This window comes from Manis pentadactyla, chromosome 4, assembly GCF_030020395.1.
Source record: "Manis pentadactyla isolate mManPen7 chromosome 4, mManPen7.hap1, whole genome shotgun sequence".
Lineage (NCBI taxonomy): Eukaryota > Metazoa > Chordata > Mammalia > Pholidota > Manidae > Manis > Manis pentadactyla.
Window position 1 is genome coordinate 48,496,224 of NC_080022.1, and position 23,297 is coordinate 48,519,520.

A 23,297-nucleotide genomic window follows, 5' to 3' on the forward strand; every position below is an offset into this window, starting at 1 on the left:
CCTTTACATTGACAGAACTGAGTAGTGGAGACAGAGACTGTATGGCTTGAAACACTGAAAATATTTACTCACTGGGCTGCTAGAGAAAAGTTTGCTGACCCCTGGTTTTGATGATGTAATGCTGTGCCTCATTCTCTGAATGCTCTTCCCTCTACTTACCACTGATTCTAACTGATCATTTAGGTCTCAGCTTTATTGTCACATCCTTAGAAAAGCCTTTCCTGACCCTCAAGTAAATCAGAGGTCTCTTGTCATTGCACTCTTAATTTTACTTCATTATGCCCTTTACAAACTGTAATGGTAAGTCAGTTTGTATGATTATTTGTATAATGCTTATCTCTTCCAGCCATTGTAATCCACAGGAAGATGGAGATCATATCCATTTTGTTCATTGCTGTTACCCTACCCCTAATAAAATGCCTGGCACACAGTAGGTACTCAGTAAATATCATTTGAATAATTTGAGTGGCCCAGTAAGGGACAGTTGTAGTACTCCAGGTGAGAAGTAATGAAACCTGAATTACGTACTGTAGGAAGAAGAGGAGATAGGTTCCAGAAATCCTTAGGGGATAATGTTAACAGGACATTGAGACTGATTGGCTATGAGGGGTGAGCTCAATGGAGGAGTCAGAGCTGACCACTCACTGCAGTATTGCTGTCATTCATGTGCTCCTGTGTCCTTAGCTTGGAATCAGATGTCAGACTGTTGGGCAGATTTTGGAGTTCAGACTTCCCAGAAGACAAAAGTGATGTACTAGGACCACTGTAGCTCTTGGGCAAAGTCACTCGGGTCCCAGTTCTGCAACATGGAATTTTAATCATGTCCTTTACGTTTAAGGTTTATGTGTTTCAGGTTGACGTACGTCTCCTTAATAAGAATTGTCAGATAAAAGGAAAAATGCCATTTGAATTTTTCATAACCCCCAGCAGTCTGGCTTTTCCATTTGGTCTCAATGATTCTGACTCTCATCTTAATGAAGGCCAAATGTAAATTAAGTTCTGTCAGGCCAAAACAGCTGGAGCCTCCTATCTTTATAAACATGAAACATTGTAGGGTAACAAGGTGCAGACTGAGGAAGGTCAAGAAAGTTAACAGGCTGATGCAGATCCTGACAGCTCAGTGTTAATGGAAGATAATTAACTGGCTTGTAGAGGCTGCATGGAGATATTCCAATCTGTCTTTTAAGTCATTTCCTCTTTTTGCCATTGTCAGCAGAGCAAAAAGCTAATCAATTTACCGTTTGAGATTTTCATTGTTCATCCCAACGGTCTGGAACCAATGGGCTGCAGTGTCAGAGAATTTTGTTGATGGGGTTAGAAAATATATGTGCCCTTCCCATTTCTCAGTCCAGGCCCCTCTGCTTCTGTTTCCCTGATGACATGTTGGGAAAATGAGTAAATGATTCTCTGATTGGTTCTAATGTGCCTTTTCTGGAATATGTAGATTTTTTGGAGGAACCTGGGTGTTTGGATGCCTATAGTGGTGGTTTGGTAAGTTCCTGCTAGCTATGGAAAGTGTCCATAAAGTGCTTTGCAGTAGGAACTATTGAAAAAACTCTGTTGGAGGTCAAGAAAGTCTGGGTTTAGTGCCTTTTCAGTAAAAGAAGAGGCTTGCCTCAGCTCACTTTTAATGCCTTATCTGGCCTTATTCTTTTGTTTTTCTTGATATAGTAACATCTATTTTGTTATCTTTAGGTTTCTTCTCATCTTAAAACTTTATAAAGATAAACAATGTAAATTTCTTTCTTTGAAATGCACCATTTCTTTTTTAATGGCAATATGGAAGAAACTATAGTCTTTCTGTTATTTATTCTGGCTTTAAATTCCATGTACAGGTCTAATAATATTCACCTACATTCATCAGATCTAAGCAATAGAACTAATACAAAATATTGAGGAACTTTGGAAGATACAACACAGTTCTGAAACAACAGTATCAAAAGTACAGGATTTGGAGCCAAATACTCTTGCATTTAAATCTTCACCTTTTATTAGTTTTGGGACCTTAGATAAGATAAATCAACTTCTTTGAGTTTTAGTGTGCTTAGCTGTCAAATGAGGATAATATTAGAACTGTGAAATTATTCTAATTTAGTCAGAGTATTTGCAAAGTGCTTTATACAGTAGATATTCAAATAGTAATTTAATTTTCATTTCCATTGTGTTTAAAATTGTTTATCTCTACTGATGGGCATGCCAGTAACATCCTATTACCAACTGAGAGAATTTTAAACACTAGAACATTTTATTTCATGTAGCTGACTGTCATGAGTGGTATGTTTTTCCTGTTTGACTAAGAGCTAAGGAAAGCATCTAAACACCACCACAGAGTTGTCAGAGATAATCATAGAAAAGAGACAGTAGAAGAGTACAAAACATTTTTTCACAGTCATTCATTTATTTGAATCACCCACATCCTATGTGTAATACTTATACCAGGAGGCAGCCAGCTTTGAACTGCAAAGCAGACTGATTTACTGAATAACTACTACTAGTTTCCCTTAAAATTCACCATTGCCTCCAGCCCCATACTTATTATATTTCACAAGGGTAATTTTGTATAGTCTTTACACCAGACTTGTGGGTTAGATATTATATCCTTTAACTAGTGACGGAACTGAAGCTCAAAGAAATTAAATGACTTACTCATAGTCTCATACCATATAATCAAGCCAACATCAAGAGCCATACCTCAGTTCTGTCCCCCATCACACTCTATTGGGGCCTCTGCAGTTGACTGTGGGAATCCAGAAGTGGTCTCTGCCTTTAAGAAATTAGAGTCTGTATGGAGAGGAATGTATAGATCAGCCAAGCAGTAAGAATGAGGAAATAGGTGAAAACAGTAAAGTGTATATAGTACTTATTATGTATCTAGCACTTTTCTAAGCATTTCATCCATGTTAAATTCCTAATCCTCACAACCACCCTATAGTATCATCTTTTATAGGTAATAAAATGGGCTCAGAGATATTAAGCACCTTACCTAAGTCACTCAGCTAATTAGTGGCAAGGCTGGGATTTGAACTTTGACATTTCAGATTGATTATGAGGTTATCACCATCTCACTCTACTGCCTGTTCAAATATTTGCCTTTCTGGGTTTTGAATAAACTAGTCCAGGGAAGAAGCTTATAGGCCATGACTTCACAAGATCTGAGGCTGATAATAATGGGTGGTGGGTTCACTTTTTTCTTTTTTTTTTACATTTAACAAATACTGATTGTCTCCTATGTCACAGGCACTGTAGTGTGTGTTGGGGGTGCCAAGGTGAGCAAGACAGATGAGGGCCCTAGAGAGTCTTCTGGGAGCCGAGACTCTAGTGTGGGGAGGCAGAAAATACACAAGGAGACAAATACATATGCAAAGTGACTGTGTTTTCTGGAAAATGCTATGAAGGAGACACAGATGAACAGAGTTGGCATGGCTAGCGTGTTTTCTCTTGGGAGGTTTTGTTCGACCTGAATGATGAGATTTTCAGGAAGAGGGAGCAGTAGATTCACCTTGGGAAAGAAATCATCAAGATTGATGGGAGATAATGGTTGATGGATTTTAAGTATGGGTATGACACAATCTGTTTCATGACTTAAAAAAATCACTCTGGCATAGTAAATATTGGTATAGCAGCAACAGAGTTTATGCTATAATATTAAATGGAAAAATTGTAACACTGAATGTGCAGTCCTATAAATGCATTGGTTTTAAGAAATTACCAGTAAAGAAAAAAAGTCTGGCTATATATTCAAACAAACATTAATAAAGGACACTACCATGGTTGGAATAGTTTGCTACTGTTCCAGCACAATGCTCATGCTTTTATTACTTAGTACCTTTCCATTAAAAGATGATTTTTATAGTCATAGCTAAACTTTCTGGTTGACAATGCTTCATTATTTAGCATGGGATTTTTCTCTCCTTGGGCTCATTTTCCTAAAAAAACACTGTGTGAGTGGCTTCCTACGCAGTATTTCATCTAAGCCCCTCAGTGACAGTATTATTTTCCCATTATACAGATGAGGAAATCAAGACCCAGAAGTGATTATGTAGATTCTCCAAAGCCACACACAAAGTAAGTGGTAGAGCAGGATTCTCACCAAATGCAACCTGCCTCCAGCTCCTGAGGTCAATCCACCGGCCCTCACTGCCTTTTCTCAAGGGGCACCCATTTCTTCCTGCATGCCAGGGCTGCAGGCTGGCAGCCTACAGGCTGAATCTGGTTCCCAGATGGATTCTGTTTGACCCACCCTGTGCTTGAATTAGTTTCCAGCAGTTTAAAAACTAAGAAATCTCACATAAAAATCCAGATACTCTGCTTCTCTAGAAAAAGTAACAAAAGGACTTGGCAATCCTGGACTCACATTCCCATGTGGAAGGAATTGGCCAGAGCTGACAAGGGGCTGCCCCCTTTGGAAGGGGCAGGTGTCCTTCATTTCCCAGCCATCTCCACCCAGCTTGCCTCACTTATTTCTTTTTCCAGCACTACCCCTCTAGGCATTTGGATTTGAGACCCAGGCTGTGGGAATTTGTTCAAGGAATCCATCATTAGTTTTCCTATAACAAAATGCTTGGAGAATTAGAAAGACTTTCCAGATGGTAAACTTCTTGGTTAGTGGCTCTAAGGATTCCATACCCATATTGTCTCATACCTCTGGGTCTTTGCTCACGTTTTTCATTCACCTGGCAAACTTATAATAATTTCTTTCTTCGCTTGGGAAAACTTGAACTAAATCTCCAAGACTCTGGGGAGCCTTCCTTGACTTTCTCTACCCCCGTCGAGTGTGATTAGGGTCCTGTCCTCTGTCCCCTTACCTCTTCTCTGGAATTTATCACACTGTATGGTGCCTCATTTATCTCCATATGCCTAGTGTCTCAGGGTTCTGCTTGCTGTTTAACACTAATAATAACTCAGCAAATATGTAAATGGATGGATGGGATGGATGAACTGATGAACTAAGTAAAACATTTACCATGCCATTTTTGATGGTTGGATGTGTCTGGCCAATAGTTACATTCCAAAGTAAAGGCCCACTGCAGGCCGAGTGTAAGTTAATTTTCTGTCCCCATTGTAGAAAAGGAAGTTGGGAGTATGACCACTCATTTCCACCAGAGCCACCCCTTGGCCATGGTCCTGTTACCTTGAGTCACAGCTTATTTATGTGTGAAGTGAAGGCTCAAGATTGAGGCAGTACCTCCTCAGGGCATCTCCACTCTTGGGGAGGACAACCCCTTCCAGTTTTTCCCTTCACTTCCCATGAGCATCCAAGACTCAGCTACTGATTCATACAGCCTCTCTTTAGAATGTTTGTACCAGGGCCGCATTACCTTCGGACCAGATTCCTCCCAGCCTTTGAGCAGTGCTGACAGTACTGTCAGCTGTCGTTAGGGCATCTGTTGTGGATTTTCTCTCCAGGGTGGTCTGCCCATTAACTGGACTTGTAACTAAATATACAGAGTATTGAGGCTGATGGTCTGCCTTCGCTTACCTGGACAGTGAATCCTTTCTTTATCATCCTTGAATTTGCATATTTGAATAATGCCAAGTAATGTGCTATATTCTCTTAGTTTTATAGTCCAACAGAGTAATTAAAAAAAAGACAAAGGGTCAAGAGACTTGGCTTGATACCTAGTAACATTTAATAAATGTCAGCTATCATTACAATTGTCTATTTGTGTTTACTTTATGGTTTAGGGAAGACTTTGCCATATATTTACTTTATTTTATCAATGACATGGCCTTGTGAGATAATTATTAGTAATTGCCAAATTTTACAGATGAATACAACAAGCCTCAAAGAGATGAAAAGATTTGTCCACAGGTATCAGGACTGGGTCTTCATGAAGGTCCCTTTTGGCTCTAAACTGTCTTGTTTGTTTTTTGCTGCACGATGTTTCTCATTTAGTTGGTGGATTCTTAGCTCCGTAAGAGCAGGGACCAAATCTATTTATCCACACCTGTCTGTTGTGTCCCCAGAGCCAAGACAGTGCTTGGCATGGAAAACATACTCAACAAATATTTGTAAATGAATCCATGTTTCCTGGCCAGAGCCATACTTACGGCTATAGTAGTGAAGCCCATGTGCCCATCTTCTTTGCTGCCAGTCTTCCTGACCACTATAGAGGGGTGTCAGCTACATCAAGGTCTTTTTAGTGTGACCAGAGAGGCAGGAGAAATATAGCTAAATTTGGCTGGCCTGCCTACTTGGTATTTTTCAGTGTAAAACAAAACCTGAGCAAGATTTTTCTTTCACAGTGGCTAAAATGGAGGTCACACCTCTTAGAGGAAAATACTGTCTTTAGGAAAGATGCATTTTATGTGTGTTGTGATATAGGCAACTTATTAGCATGATCAGTCTCCTTGAGGTGAACTGTGACTTTGGAAATCTGGAGGCCTGGGGTTGATACATGTTGATTGAGGCAAGGGAGGAGGCAAGTCAGAAAAGATGCAGGACAGGGGCTTCTTCTAGAAGGATAACTACATTTCATTTCTCTGAGCAGTTGGGTTGGTTTTGCTTTTCTTGGTTCTGTTATCTTCAAAATGAGAATAGCTCCTCTGCTGTGGTAGGAATATATTCATTTAATTAGTGAAACAAACTTTTCTTTATTAATTGCTATTCAGAAGGTACCTACCTGGTGATGGGGAGACAAAGCAGAAGCCAAGGGTGTCTTTTATCTCAAGGGGCTCCCAAGTCTAGGACCAAGTGCAGGAGACTTTGAATGTCATTTTTCCCTCAACATTTTATTATTAAAATTTTCAAACATACAGAAAATGTGAAAGAATTTAATGGTGAATTGTCAGAACCATCACCTGGATTCTGCCATTAACATTTTATTAGATTTGTTTTATCACGTATGTATCCAGCTGTCTGCCCTTTTCTCCACCCACCAATCGTCCTTAAGTTTTTGAAGTCGAGACATTGTTACCTTTGTGAAAACAGTTTAAATTAAAGAAAGACCCTTTACCTTTCTGAAATACTTAATTCTGTTTTAGATGTTGATTGCTGTTTGATTGCTGTCTACAAATATTATCAACACCTGCACTGGAATTCATTAACTGTCTACTGTGTGCTATTAAGTTGGCTAGCTCATTTAAATCTTAGGAAAATCTTGTGAGGTAGTATTACCATTCATCTTGCAGATAGAGAAGCTGAGAATAGAGGGGCTTTTACCATTTCCTGCCTCTGTTTCTTCTGGAAATGCTGGAATGCCAAGCCTGTGTGTTCTAACTCTAGGAAATGGGTTTAAAAAAGGCATGGTAAAGGTTATTTGGTCAATCTCCAGCCTTTATGAGGCAAGGTTCCCTAGTCTACTTTACAGATGTGAGACCTACGTAGAGAGTTAGTTCTCATGTTTTTAAGTTTCATATCCTAGAAAACACATTTGCCTCACTTAAGGTTTTAAAATAAATATGAACCCTGGAATAAAACTTTAACAGAGTTATGCTAAATTAGACTCAAAATTAAAGAATTATGCTTGAGACTGAGTGGAATCTACGATTCTGTCTGCTACACAAATTCCAACCTATTCCTCTTTCATCTACGCTCCAGCACTTTAGCGCTACCTCTTAAAGAGCCAGTTTCTTTCTCCCCTTTGCATTCACTTTAAATGTTTGTAGTTCTAAAAAAATAAATGAATAAATGGTTCAACTAGTTCCTTACCTCTTCTGAACCCAGGAGTCCTGGAAGTGCTTCTTCAGCTAAGACCTCACTTGAGACTTGACTGTGCATCAAGCTGGGACCATTCTGCTGGTTGAATGATAAAGTGATTCAGGGATCCCCATAAAAGCCCATGTCTCTGAATCCTTCCCGAAGGGAGAGACTATGGATTAGGTAAAACTGGTGAGCAGCCTCAGTAATAAAAGAAAATCTGATCTCACTCATAGCCCCATTAAGATCTGCACCCACACCCTCTCAAAAAGCTCCTTTAGTTGCGCTTCCAAGCTTTGTAATCTCAAGAGTCAAAAATGCAAGATTAGGGAGTGTTTAGAGGGAATTAGAGAGATGCCTGAGTTACTGGCTCTACCCTCCCTGGCCTCTGTCTCTCATTAGGGCTTTGCTAAAGGGTCTGAACTATGGTACAGATGAACGCTGCATGTTTATAGTATTGGACCTTACCTAAGTAAAGCAAAGCAAGCAATTTAATATCTTTTTTCTAATTAATTATTCATAGTATTACGAATAATAAGGATCTCATCTTCCCTAATACTACTTTCATTATTGTTATTACTTCACTACTAATTAGTGAAAATCGTGGTCATGGGCTAGTATCATTCCATGAGCTGGTATTTGGGAACAGCTGGTCTACCTGGCCCCTGAAGTTCTCCTTCAGTGCTGTCCCTAAGGTAGATGAGAGAGAACCAGGACCAGAGTGAAGCTTACCGCAGTTGCCTTGGCATGGGGCCACGTGGTCTGGCTTTGGCTGGGGGTCAGAGACAGCCCATGGACCTGCGAGAGTGAATCATTGTGGAAGTATTTATCGAGCCCCTCCCATGTCCTGGGAAGCAGCAGCTGGACAGTAGGGAAGGAGTATTGAGTTTGGAGTTCAAGTGTTTGGGGTTCCACTCCAGGCTTTTCACTTATTATCTGCATGAGCTTGGGTAATTCACTTCACGGATGGGCCTCAGTTTCCTTTCTATAAAATGGTGTTAATTAGAAGGCACTGGCTAAGTTGTAGAGTGCTGTTGTAGTGATAAACTTTCAGGTGGTTATGACAGAAGTAGTTGATTTTTGGAAAGAAAATTAGTGAGACCTGTTTGTCAAGTACTTTTCTCTAGATGCTGTTAAGAAAGGCCAGAGTGAAGGGAAAAATCCATGTTGTTTGTGGGTAGGCACTTTTTTAAAAGTTGTGCTTATTCTTTACAGACACCTTGGGAAGTGGGCCTTATTATTCCTGGGTGAGCTGGTGAGAACAGGCTGAGAGAGGTCCCCTTATTTGCTAGAGAGTGTGGAGCTGGGGATCTAACTTAAATCTAACTCAAGCCTGTGCTCTTTTCACAACAGCTCACAGGGCAAGGGTTGGCGAGAGAAAGGAGCCAGGTATAGAGTAAGTCCTGAGCAAATGTTTCCAGCAGAGTTTCACTTGCACAGTTATTAGTGTCTTATAGGGTATTGCTTCAGCAACAAACATTCTCAGGATGAAGGCTGTAAGAATGGGTACACGCTTCAGACATAAAAATAGTGCAGTACTGATCAGTTTCTTCCAGAGTTGATCAAGGACATTCATTCATTCAGGAGATATTTATTGAAAATGCATTTTATTTCAGGTACTTGGTTAAATGCTGGGAATATGTTCGTAAACAAAACAGAGTCCTGTCCTCAAGTTGTTCATGTTCTAGAAGAGGGACAGAAATAAAGTCATAGAACACCACAAGAGGAATGGAGATTCAGGTCTGGAAATATACCCCAGTTGGGGGAGAGGAATAAGGAGGAGGTAATATATAGGCTACGGGCTGATGGTGGATTGGAGTTAGGTAAGCACTTGGGTGGGGTGGCTTGCAAAAGGCAGGTGGGATGGTGTGGGGAAAGGTCTGCCGATCCCAGGAAGTAAGACCTCTGTGGGGCTGTACATGCAGAATGGTGAAAGCTTAGAATGTGAGAAAGCAGTGCAGTGAGTCAGTCGAAAGTACCTTTTGAGTCCCTTTTGTGTATTCAATCCTATTCATGCTGGAAATTTCCTTTGTGGACATGATGGGATGGAGCCAGTTTCCCCTACATCAGTCAGAGAAAAGCTGGATGCTATTTGCCGCATCTTTTCTGACCCCCATCTTAGTGGCCTGGACCTGAAACAACAACGGTGAGCTCTGAGTGCTCATGGGGCTGCAGTGTCCTCCCAGGGCAGGGGGCTGCTCTCATTTCAGTCCTCTCAGGACTAGACTAGCCAGTGTCCCAGGGAACAAAGCAGTGAGTTAACCCCCTTGCCCATGAGGGTGGGACCGAACACCAGGCGGGGGCTCTTTCCACCTATCTTTGGTGGGCGTGTGACTCAGAGTCAGTGACATCAGCCATGACTTCATTCACCCAGAGGACAGACAGTGTGCAGACCGCGAGCTGGGCTCTGGCTTCTGCCCTTCCTTCTCTGTGCTTTGTCTCATCAGGGACATTGTTGTGGTCTTGCTGTTGCTTTCCACATATCTCTCTTATTTTTCTATTTTTATGCCTTTCTCACTTCATTCATTTCTCATGTTTATCCTATTCTTTCTCTTTACCCCATCTTTCTTTCCTCTTTGTCCATCTTTTGCTTTTGTCTTTAGTTTCTTTCCCTTCCTCCTCTACTCAGTCTTTATTGTTTTATTTTCTTTCTCACTCCTATTCTCTCTTTTGCCTCTGTTTTTCCTTTTCCTTTGCTCTTTGTCCTCCCGTGTCAGAAATGTACATGGAAACCAGTCCTCCTGCCTCCTCTCTTCTCCCATCAGGACTTCCCACCGTATTATTGCTGTCTTGACCTTCCTAAAGCTGTACTAAAAAATCACCCCGTGCTCAGAGCTGATGGTGGCTCCCCTTCTTTTCTGAGCTGAGTGTCTAAAACAAATTCAGATTTGCCTCTTACTACATTTAAAATGTATCTGTCAGGCTGACCTTCTCAGGGTTCCTTTTCCACAGCCAGGACACAGGAAGGAGTTGATGCCCCTTCCTGCACTTTGTTTGGGCAGTTGTCCCAGCTGGACTGCCCTCTGTCCCATCTTCCCTAGTCTTTCCCTTCTCTCTCCACTTGGGTCAGACACTATTTCCCAAGTGATACCTTTCTTCTGCCGCCTGCCTATAACAATGTCTTTCTTTCATGACCATGCAGTATCCTTAGTTTATAAATCAGGTATTTTCAAATTTGAATTTCTATACTGCTACACATTTCTGCTGAGTGTCTCGTGTGGACTCTTTGCATCATCTAGCCAGTAAACAACATGAGGATCAGAACCAGTATATTTCAGCTCTCCCTGTGTGGTCCACTTTTATACCCAGCACACAGTTGACCACAGAGGAGGATTGATAGACAGATTGTTGCCCAGTCAATAAGTATTTAACTAGAGAAATAATTATTTCATGTTAACTGTAGGGATACAAATGAGTAAGTTATGATCCCTTCCTAAAAGTAACTAACAGCCTAGTAGGGAAGACTGGCCCCCATAAAATTCGAGAAGAGTAAGGGTTGTAGAGGAAACTACTTACTGGGGATGTTTCACGATGGGCACATTAACATGTTTTAACCTCATTGAATTGAATCCTGCAACAAGTCTGTGAGTTAAACGTTGCCATCAGTGAACAAAATGAGTCCCACGGATAGCAGGTGACTGTTGGCCAGAGGTAATGAAGCTAACAGGTAGGAGAACCAAGTCTTGAACTAAGGTATGTCAGTCTCCAAAGCCCCTGCCTCCTCCTGAAGATGGAAACAGGCAGTGGCACCGACACGCTAAGAACGGTCATTGAAGAAGTGGTCCCTATATGCCAGATGCTATTCTAAGCGCTTTACATACATTTGTTCATTTGTTCCCTCGACAGTTCTGGTGTGGGTAGTGTTACTGTTCTCCATAATCATTATAGGAAAAGGAAACTGATGTGAAGAGTAGGTAGGCAGCTTTCCCAAGGCCACCTGGCTGTGAAGTATTGGAGCTGAGATATGCTCCCCATGGTCTGGCTCTGGGAAAGAGGCAGCAGAATGTGCTTTGGTGGGGCTGCTGTTGCATCAGCCTGCTGAGAGGATCAGGGACTGTGTGGGTGCTGACAGGTAACGGTATTGGGAGGTGAGGCTAACGAGGAAGTCTGGAGCCAGGTTGTAAAACCCATGTAGTGAGTGTCCAGTGCCCTCTGCAGAGATCCTCCTCAAAGGATGTGAGAAATGCTCCTTAGAAGGGATGTTTTCTGTGATGGATGTCACACATCCATTGTAAGGAAGGTTTATGAAATGCTGATCTTCTACATTTGGGTTGTGCAGGGGGTTCTCAGTTGTGGCCCTTGTCCTTGCCCTGTAGGAATGACTGTGGAGCTCTGCAACAGTGGTATCAATAAACAGGGAAGGAGATGTATGTGTCTGTATACCCAATAAGCCCCAAAGAAATGCCAAGTGGAACTGTAAAGTACACCTATTCTTTATGGGTTGGGGATAGATGAAGTTTGGGGAAGCAAGAGTAGGGGTCATCCATGTGAGCCAGCCTGGACCTGACACCAGGTTGTCCTCAGACCTCAGATGTCCCAGAGCACTTTCATTTGATGGAGCCCTTCTCCTGCTTCAGCCCCCTCTCCAGTGGTGCTTGGCAGCCATTCAGCATGGTGTTGTGCTGACCCAGGAGTCCAAGCCAGGAAGTGAATGAATCCATTTTCTAATTAAAATGAAACTTTTCCAAAGGACCTGCTCACCCCAAGAAGAGAAATTTATCTTTCTGGCTGTTTGGCTTGGCTGGAATATGTCTCCTCTCCTAAAACAGGCAGTGAAAAGCCATTAACCTAAATGAGAAAAGAGAAACTGGGACAGTTCTTATTCACAGTCTCATTCATTTATCCATTCATTTCTTATTTCCATTTCCACAAGCCCCTTTTAAGCTTGTATATCTCTGCTCATTTATTCATTCATTCATCCAACATTACTCATCATCTATATATCCGATGCAATACTAGGTCCTAGGGATGGAGAGGTTGAGAAAAATCGCATTCCCTGCCTATGAACAGGACAGACACCTGGACAGATGATGGGAAGTGCCATGATAAGAACATCACAGGGTATTATGCGGCATGGCATCAGAGCACCTTACTCAGCTCAGGGAACTCAGAGATGATTTCAGAGTAGATAACACTTGAGTTAGTTCTAAAGGATGAGTCCAGGTTGGCCAGGTTAAAAAGGGAGGATATTACAGGTAGGGTGCTGCCGAGTAAAGATATACTAGTGAGAAAAAGCACAGTGCATGTGGGTGGTTTTGGCATAGTATCTCAGCATGGTCAGAGATGAAGCTGGTGAATAAGACTTGGATCATATATACCATGTTTATGAATTTGATCTTGAACTCCAGAGGTAGTAGAAAACTTTGAAGGATGCAAAGTATACTAGATGGAAAGCTCCTTGTGGGTGGGGCTGCATCTGTTTTTTCCTCTTGTTTCCTTAGCGCTGAGCAGAGTACCTGGCATGTAGATTATACCAAATAAATACTTGTTGAATGAATGAGTGGATGAATGATTTATATAGGCAAATGTACATTTTACATAGGCCATTGTCTAATTGGCTGTGTAGTAGGTGGTATTTGAAGGGAGTAAGATTTGAAAATTAGGGGCTGTATCAGGGTGGTAACAAACCATCTCAAAATATAATTGAGTTAAAAACCAGTCATTTATTTATCTCATAATTAAGTAACTTGCTAACTGGGGATGGGCTAGTAAGATGAGTGGTTTTTCTGGTCCAACTGAACTCATTGAACAATCTGCAGAGGGCTGTTGGGTAGGGTTTCCTGATCTTCACTTTGCTCAGCTCTCTTGCATTTTTGGAGCCTTGCCTGAGATGGTTCGTTTTTGCTCCATGTTTCCTTTCCTTGAGCAGGCCATCCTGGGCTGCCTCGCATGGCAGCACTACGTTCCAAGACAAGAGTCACTGAAGCATCAGTTCAGAGGTAGCACAGTGGCACTTCTGCTTCATTCCATTGGTGAAAGCACATCGTAAGGCCAGCCCCAACTCAGGTGGAGAAATAAATTCATCTCTTGATGGAAAGTGTACAGAGTCATATTGTAAAGGAAATGAACACAGGGAAGAGAAGAATGGTGGCTACTTTTGTAGTATACCATAGGTATGTATGCTAGCAATAATCTAGGTGACAGCATCTAATGGGCTGAAAATAGAATAGTGAAGATACGGTGTGATGGTTAATTTCATGTGTCAACTTGACTGGGCTAAAGGATGCCCAGACAGTTAGTCAAACACTAGTCTGAGGGTGTTTTTGGATGGGGTTAACATTTGAATTGGTTAACAGAGTAAAGCAGAATGCCCTCTTTAATGTGGATTGGCCCCATCTAATAAACTGAAGGTCTGAACAGAGCAAAAAGGCTAAGAGGGAGCTCCTCCTAGATGACTGCCTTGAGCTAAGACATGTGTCTTTTGTTGCCTTTGGACTCAGACTGAAACAGGCTCTTCTTGGGCCTTGAGCCTGTTGGCCTTCGGACTAGAAATCATACCATCAGTGCCCCTGGTCTTCAGACCTTTGGACACAACTGAGATTCCTGGGTCTCCAGCTTGTTGACAGCAGACCTTGGAACTTCTTAGCCTCCATTATTATGTAAGCCAATCCTTGTAAGTCTTTCATATGCATGTATGTACATGTATACGTATATGTGTATGAAGGGACTTCATATATATGAAGTGTGTATGTGTTATGTATGTCATATATGTATGTATGTATGTAATCTATTCTGTTTCTTTTGAGAACCCTGACTAATACAGAGGGTGAAGTGGTGGGAACCTCTTATGGATTAATTGGGAGTTTAAATTATAAGGATGATTGGATGGAAGGAATGAGAGAAGGAGAAGAAAAAGATGACTCCTTAGGTAACTGAATCAACTGGCATAGAAAACCAAGGAGGAGGAAAACATCTGGGGGATATGACAGACTCTGTCCTGGCCATGTTGAGTCAGAGGTACAGTGGGACAGCCAGGAGACATTTTTCAGAGAGTTTGGAGGTTGAGACTTGGCATGTTCGCCAACCTGTAGTTGGTTGGACTCAATGGCAGTAACTGAGATTGCCCAGGGAGTGTGTGAACAGCGAGACGAGCGTTTGGATGAGGCAAGAACTCTGGGGAGGATCATTCACATTTAAAGGGCAACTAAGGGAAAAGAGCTCAAAAAGGAGACAGAAAGCAAGAAGTATCCAAGGGAGTGAGGTGTTAGGGAAGACTTCTTCACCTCTCCACTTGTCTGGTCTCCTTTTCTTCATGTCCATTCTGAGACCTTACCCATTCCAGAGCCTCCTCTTCCTATTAGGCCCCCCTCCATCCTTTTCCCTCCCTTTGTAGACAGGCCACACACACAGAATTGTGCTCTCTCGGTCACCACGGCATTCTTCTCCTTTTCTCCTGGCCCATCTACATCTTATGCTTAGGGAGGCAGACCCCTGAACTAGCACCAGGCTGGTCCTTAGAAGTCTACATCTTAGTATCTCTCTTTCCACTCCCCTGTTGTGTGACCTCGAGACAGTTGTGGCCCCTCTCTGGGTTTTAGTCTCTTAAACTGCAGTGTAAGGTTTATCATTTTCTTGCCTTCACTGCCTTAAAAAATTAAGCAAATCATATGAGATCATTCCTATTACTAGCATTGAGATAGATGCTAGTAATATGGCACTTGAGGAAACTGGGGCTTAGAGAAATTAATTTGCCTAAAGCTACACAGCTGGAGAGTGATGAGGACAGGAATCAAACTCAGGTCTGCCTGACTCCAAAGTTCTTAGAGCCCACATTCCACAGCCTTGCTTTCCAAATGCATGTGGTGCTATCAAATTCCTGGGCAGAGTCAGCTTTGCTGAATGTGATCAGGATTCATGAAAATGATAACATAATGTTGGGAAATCAACTTTAGTGTGGATTATACACTTACCTTCCTGTACCACAGTAGAACTCTAGAGGAAGTGGTAGGGAGGATGCACATAAGTCTAGTTCTAGAAACTTTAATTACACAATGGAATTATTTCATTTTATAAATAAATTCTATAATGATACAGTTAAATAAATCCTTCACTAATGGAGGCAATCTGTCTTGTCAGTTCGGGTTTTTGTTTCTTGGGTGTAGTTCTCAGCAGTGGCATAGATACTTATTTGACTTGACCTTTAGGCTTCAGCTCAAATCTCTCCCCCAAATTTCTAGCCACCCTGGCCCCAAAGCCCTCTTCCTGTACTGAATCTTGCCTGTGTTACTTATTAGAGGCAGATATATGGCCACACACAGAATATTAAATGATAAAGTTATGGGTCTGACTCACCAAACCTTGATGTCAGGCTCATTACATTATTGCCATACATCATCTTATTAATTACCTTTTCCTTTGCGCACATCTTTCTTTAGCTCTGTTGTAGTTTTCTTTGGAAAGGGCTTGACTTTAAGTTTCTTGATACCTCCTGAAGCTTTTTTCATTCTTTTCTCATGTGTTAGTTGGCTTTTGCCTTCTGGGAGTTTGTTATTTATTTATTTATTTTTTTGTATATAATTGTATTTTATTTCAACATTCTTTTTTTTTTTTTTGTAGATAATTATTTTTTATTGAAGGGTAGTTGACACACAGTATTACATTACATTAGTTTCAGGTGTACAACATAGTGATTCAACATTTATGTACATGACAATTCTAGGTACCAGCTATCACCATACCAAGCTGTTACAATATCTTGACTATATTCATTACATCCCGGTTACTTATTATTTTACCATTGGAAGTGTGTATTTTTTCTTTTTTTTTTTTTTGTGAGGGCATCTCTCATATTTATTGATCAAATGGTTGTTAACAACAATAAAATTCTGTATAGGGGAGTCAGTGCTCAATGCACAATCATTAATCCACCCCAAGCCTAATTTTCGTCAGTCTCCAATCTTCTGAGGCATAACAAACAAGTTCTTACATGGAGAACAAATTCTTACATAGTGAATAAGTTCTTACATGGTGAACAGTACAAGGGCAGCCATCACAGAAACCTTCAGTTTTGCTCATGCATTATGAACTCTAAACAGTCAGTTCAAATATGAATGCTCATTTGATTTTTATACTTGATTTATATGTGGATACCACATTTCTCTCTTTATTATTATTATTTTTAAAAAAATGCTGAAGTGGTAGGTAGATACAAGATAAAGGTAGAAAACATAGTTTAGTGTTGAAGAGAGCAAATGTAGATGATCAGGTGTGTGCCTGTAGACTAAGTGTTAATCCAAGCTAGACAAGGGCAATAAAACATCCACATATGCAGAAGATTTCTCTCAGCACAGGGGGGGTGAGGTTCTAAGCCTCACCGGAGTTTGTTATTTTGAGGATTCAGGCACATGTATATGTAATTAGGCTGCAGTGAAGGATTGAAGGGATTCATTGCAAAGTGACATTTGAGCTGGATTTAAATCAAAGGTAGAAGTCTGACCATGGGATAAGATGGGACAGGCTATCCAAATAGGGGCATCAGCCTTAATAGTGGCATGGACACATAAAAGTAGAGTGCATTTGGGAAGTGAAGGCAGTGGGGTGACAGCAGGGTGGACGGGGCTTGGAGGAGGGATGAGAGAAGAGCCTAGAAGGACTCATCATCATAATGGCTATGATGGAGCCAGTTTGTTAAGTGTTCTGAGAGCCATGCCGAGGAGTTAAAATGTGATCCTAGGCCATGTGGAGCTGTACAATCATTTTTTAAAGAAAAGGAATGTATAAGTTTTAAGTTTTTAGAAAGATGCTTCTAGTAGCACAAACCTGTCACAATATCTTCCTGTCCAACTTGAAATATCTCTAGTGTTGGTCTTTTTCTCTGTGGCTGGGAGTTTGAAACACACAGTTGTTTCATTCATTACAGGTATTTTCAAGTGGGGATTATGACCCACTCCATGTTTTCAGCATCAATTTTCTTTTATGAATGATACTGAGAGTTAGGTTTCTGACTGAAACATCCCTCCTCCCTGTTCTGACAGCCTGGGCCCTAATCTGGCATCTGTTGAACTCAGAGTGAGGATAAGGTTTTGCTATTTCAAGGGTAGTTGTGCTAGAAAACAATATCGTGAGTACTTAGACAGTTAAGGCAGGATCATTTATTGGGTGGGGAATTAGGGGGCCCTCTTCCCTCCCTTTTATTCAATGCACACAGCAGATAGCTCAGATAGAATCCCTTTGTGGTTAATGACAAAATACTTGGATGATCCTGTTTTAACTTTCATCCCTACTTTCTTATGCTGCTCCTAGACCTGGTGCCTCCTGACATACATTGCAGTATCCGCTTCATTTTACCCACGAGTTTCTTCAGCATCTAGGAGCCAGCAGAGATCTCCCCGCCCCCGCTGGACACGCAGTGAGAGGGGCGGGAGGAAGCTACACGTCTGCCCTGGGGCTGGCAGGGCGGCTGCTGCCTGGCCCTGAGTCTTGGATATTTTGCTCTATCTCCACCCTCTGCTAAGACCCGCAGCTGTGTGCTCTTTGAGGAGCCTCCTCCCGAGAAATGCTGTGGTTTTATGAAGTAATAGATGATTTTTAAAAAAGTAAAAAGCTGTTCTTTTTGGTTGCCTTCAAGTCTGGGGGATTGCTTAGCTGAAAGGATTGTGATTGGAATGCAGAAGCCTTTTGAGCCAAGTCATACACCCCAAATCACTGATTTCGTTTATTTTTATTGAAAAGACTAGTTTTTGTTAGTTGTTTGGTAACTGGGGTATAGACTTAACTCATTCAGCACGGAGAGCTCTTGGCTCCAACTGGACTCTGCTCTCACATGGTAAGATTCAGTTAAAGCTGGCATGTGTTGAGGGCCTGATCTGTGGTTTCCAACCCCTCTGTGCACCATATGCATGGAGGGCTTGTTAGGTGCATAGGAGTTAAGTGAATTGCTCAGGATTGAAAGTGAAATCTCTGAAATCTTTGAAGTTGTGTGCAAAAATGTATTGGGAAGGGCTTTTGTTTTTTCTTCTGTAAAGAATGGTGGTAGCTTCCACCATGACGCCCCCCAAAGGCCAAACCCACACAGCTCTGGTAGGTCTGGAGCCTCCGGCTGGTGACTGTGGGAGCTGAAGGAAGAGACACTCACTTTAAAGCTAGAATCCTGGTGTGACTTTGGACTGAGCTCTGTCATCCTGGACTCAGTTTCTGCATCCTTGGTCTGAGACTGTTGTGTACTGCCCACACACCTCTGAACTGTCCTGAGAATCTGATGAAGCATGTGGGAGCACTGTTGTGAGCTGTGGAGGAGGGGCCAGTCATTGTGTCTGGATGCAGGCCCAAGGGTTACAAGAATAGAATTAATTCAGTAAGATTGAGGCCCTCAGCTGGGAATGGACCAGTGTGGGAGAGAGATTTTTCCACAGAACTGGATTAAAAATCGGATTTTCATCCATGCAGCTGTGTGCTCTTGGCCCATCTGGCATTGATGACAGAGCACTTGTGAGTCATGTGGCCCAACTTAAGAGCAGCATGGGATCTTCACAGGTAGTCCGTCAACGTCTCCATGTAAGGGATCAGGCTTCTGGAAACACTCCTTCTCGTCCAAACACACGGTGCCTCTCCTTTGCTGGCTAATCTCCAGACTTTGCTTTTGTGGGGAAAGCAGGGAATACTGTTGTCTCTTTCTCCAAGACCCCTAGCAGTCTTAAGGATATCTCATACTTCTAATAAGATTCCTGATTTGTCATCCTATAGAGAGGTTTAACTGGGGTCTCTGGCTTTCATAGATGAAGCTGGCGTGGCCTCAAGAAGAAATGCCGCTCCCTGGCTGCTCTGCGCTCCTGCCCCCACTGTGTCTCTTTTGGCAAGAAGCCTGGAGTTCTCTTTGAGACATTCTGCTTGGGTTCCATTGTCCACAGCGGCTGTCTGTGTGGCTGCTAGCTGAAAGCTCTCATTATGCAAGGTCTTTAATGACCATATACAAGATCTAACAGAAGCAGTTGTTTTCTGAGTTGAGGAAGATTGTTCAGCTCTGGCTTGAAGCACTGGTTTCTGCTGCAGTGGTTTAGCGGTTCATTTCTGGTGACTGGTCTTGGCTTTCTGGAGCCGTTAGAAGGAGGCTGTCTTCTCCTTGAGAACTGATCACTGAAACCACAAAGCACATGGAAAGAGACTTTGACTCATGTAATTTCAAAGGCTACCATTTTCTGTGTGTGACCTATTAGTGTATAGAGATACTAGTAGTTCATAGCTGTGTTGGGCATATTTGGTCAACTCTTCATCTTGCTTAGTTTACTGCTAACATGTATGGGCATTCCAAGAGATGTTTAGCCTTTTCTAGATGTAAGCTCTCACCCAGTGCTTAGGAATTTAAAACCAAACAACAATAACAGAAAATGGGCTTAACACTGCCATTTGCCTCTGAACCCTTTTACTGTTACTGTTGTCTTAGGGACTCTATGGTTGGGGTTCTGCTCAGTTTCCATGCTGTACACAGACATCTCTGTTCATATAGCAGTGACAGAGAAGGAGGAAATAGGAAGAACTCATGGAATTTGAGGGCAAAAGTAGGTAAAGACCAGTTGTATGTCTGTAAAATAGATGTAATGAGACTCAGAACTTTTGTGTCATTCTAAGGAGATAAATCGTGTGGAAGCCCTTTATAGACTCAGAAGTGCTCCTAACAAGAAGGTGAAACTGGGCAGTTGTCTAGCTGCTTCAGGGTTGATGAGTCATGTTGCTGGGGTGTGTATCCTTTGGGACTCCAGCATGGTTGCCCTTGGGTTCCCAAAGACACCCTGTGCTGATGATACATTCCTCTTTATTGTAGCCTTTTGGGGAGGGAATAATTGAAAGCAGAACTTGGAGAGTTGCCTGGATGGTAGGAAACCTTTCTTGTTACTGCTTCTGTCTGCTTTACTCTTCTATGAAGTTCGACTTCTCCAGGTACCTGGCAGAAGATGGCCACTTCCCAGTTTCCAAGTTGATCTCACCTCTACTTCCATTCATAGGCAGAAGTTAAATGACTCCCTTTGGATTCTGACTGTAAATTCCTGAGACAAGGAATCTGTTGGCTCAGTTAGGTCACATGTCCATTCCTGGTCTAGCTGGGCGTGTAAGGAGACTTGAGTCCTGTACTTTCTACCTCACAACAAAGGATCCAGTCCTATGTAGGGGCAAGAGAGGAGATAGTTGTGGGATATTATAATACATAAAACTGGCAAGGTTCTTGATCTCATAGAGCTTACAATCTAATAGGAAAGAAAGACATTACACAAATAATTGTGGGGTAGAGTGGGTTGTATGACAGCCAGACGTAATCAGAGAGGGTGAGCCTGGAAGGCCTCCCCAAGGACAGGTGGGTAGAATTAACCAAAGGAGCCAGGACCGCAGGGATCCTGGGAGGGAGCAGGGTGGTGAGTGAGGAATAAGTAAGTGTTCCAGACAAAGGGGGCAGAGGAAGGAAAAGCCCAGAAGTGGAAGAGGAAAGAAAACGCCTACTTTGGTAGTTTGGAAGAAACTGGAAGAAACACATGTTTAAAATTTTTTCAAAAATAGCTTATGTGCCATTCTCTTTGGCTCAGACTGGAAGTTCTTTGAGGACAAAACCATCTTTCCTGTTGCTGTTGGAACTCGTTGGCGTGGGGAGAATTTTCATGGCAGGGCACATTCTGTTTCATGTAGTAGTTTCTTAGCGCAGTTTTCTTCCCAGCTTATAGCTGTTCAGCTGTGAAATCTTAGTATATGCCCTGAAGTGCATCCTCTTGCCTTTCACTGGGAAGATGGATTACATACCCTAACAGAGTGTGCTTCCTCCCCTCCAGGTTGGCAAAGGTGATAAAAGGGAAATGCTGGTCGTTTCTGGAAGGATCAATACTTGCCAGTTTTTCTTTCCTCTATAGGTACTGCTCTTATGTCATCCCCTTTTCCAGCCCCTGAACAGATGTTTTATGGGCATTGTTGCTATGCTTTTGTTTTGAAAATTTGGAAACATTGAAAGAGGAGAGGGGTAGGAAAAAGCCCATAATTGATTCTAATATATATTTAATTTGGCAGAACTTAAGAGAGACTTGCTGGGATAAGGCGGGACATTTCTTTGATCTCCCAGACTTCTTATCGTGGAAGGCAACAGGTGTCACAGCACGGTATGTTAATTACAAGTTGGATTTTATTTGCTCTCATCCATTCTCTGGTGTCTGTATGTATATTGCTTTCTTAACTCTGACTGGACGTGCTGTTTGTACATCTGCATGGGATTTTGCATACTTGAAACATCTTGAATCCGTCTTCCGCCTCCACTGCATATGCCTAAACACCATTGTTCCTGTGAGGCCTGGAAGGTGGGTATCCAAGGGGAAGACTGTTCATTAAAACTGGGCACGTTTGTGAGAGATGTGAACAGTCCATCATGAAATGTGACTGTTTTTCTTTCCAAAGGCACTTTTTACATGGTGAATAAAAGGAAAATATTTTTTTCTTGGTCCCTAAAATTAAGACAAGAGATCTGTTTTTCAAGGAAGCTGATTTTAAATGGATGGGTGTGTTATGAACCTGTTTTGCTTTTTATATCACTGTGCCTGAACCATCACAGAGTGTAGAGGTATGTATGTTGAAGTCAATAATGTTTTTCAATTAATTATGAATGTTATAAAAAGCTATTGTGCTACATGACAGAGACAATTTAAAAAATACTCATTGAGTATGAAATTGCAGCTGCTATAATTAACAGAAGTGTGTATGAATATATATATATATATATATATATATATAGAGAGAGAGAGAGAGAGAGAGAGAGAGAGAGAGAGAGGGAGGGAGGGAGGAAGGAGAAAGACAGGTTGGACATGAAATCTCAAAGTAAGCAAGCTGTTGTCATCTTGACCTCAGATTTCAGGGGATGTACAAGAGGGGCAGTGGTGGGGGAGGGGTATTTTCATCTTGAGAACAATTTAGGATCTGTGATGGAGAAATCTGTGAGGAAGAGGATCATTTCCCAGAGGAAAGATAAAAGATAAACTTGTATAAATATATATTTAGGGAGGCAGTTGTTGTAGTTAGCTCATTCAGAGAGAGCTAAATCCTCCTCCATTTTCCTTTTTATTTAAAGGTGAGGGAGGCTGGGGATCTTCCCTCTGCTGTTCCTGTCATCTCATTTTGGATGATTTGCACCTTTTCTTAAAGAGTTGATAAGAGTGTGGTAGTTCAGCAGCAGGGCCTTGCAGAAAGGAGATAGTAGGGGACGTGTCTCACAGGCACATCATTCGTCAGGGGCATTATCTTCCCCGACTCCCAGTGAAATGATCCTTAGCTGAAGGTCTCAGGGTAGTGAGGCTCCACAGATGTGTAAGGGTGGCCCCGGAAAACCTCAGGTACTCACCCCGCAGGTAGTCACCGGAGGTGCTGTTATACCACCCATGGAGAGGCCATTGTGTTGGTGGAAATCTCATCTTAGCCATTCGTCTTTGGGTGTGACATTAATTGTCTGAAGTTATTTCTGGAAGGGACTTTCTCAAGGTTTTTTTTTTTAACCTTTGTGCAGTAGTGAAGAAATGTTTTCATCATTTTAGCCAAATGGACCTATATTAGTCAAAATAATGCCAATAGTGTGGGTATTGGCAATATCCCATTGGCCTACAGACCTTGAGGACTCAAAGACAGAACTACAGATACAAGAGGACCTTGCTTTCCTTCTCTTTTCCCTTGGGTGCTCTGCAACACAGGGTGTTGACTTCTT

At 42.0% G+C, this 23,297-nt stretch overlaps 1 protein-coding gene across 7 annotated transcripts in view; it reads left to right on the top strand.

The window, feature by feature from the left end:
• The window catches only part of FGGY (FGGY carbohydrate kinase domain containing), a 408,065-nt gene that overhangs the window by 51,172 nt on the left and 333,596 nt on the right, over nucleotides 1-23,297 (top strand). For all 7 annotated transcript variants that reach the window (XM_057500245.1, XM_036911238.2, XM_036911239.2 and 4 more), the window contains exon 5: nucleotides 21,623-21,711. In XM_057500245.1, the coding sequence (XP_057356228.1) occupies nucleotides 21,623-21,711 (89 nt within the window). The remainder of the gene's footprint in view (nucleotides 1-21,622; nucleotides 21,712-23,297) is intronic.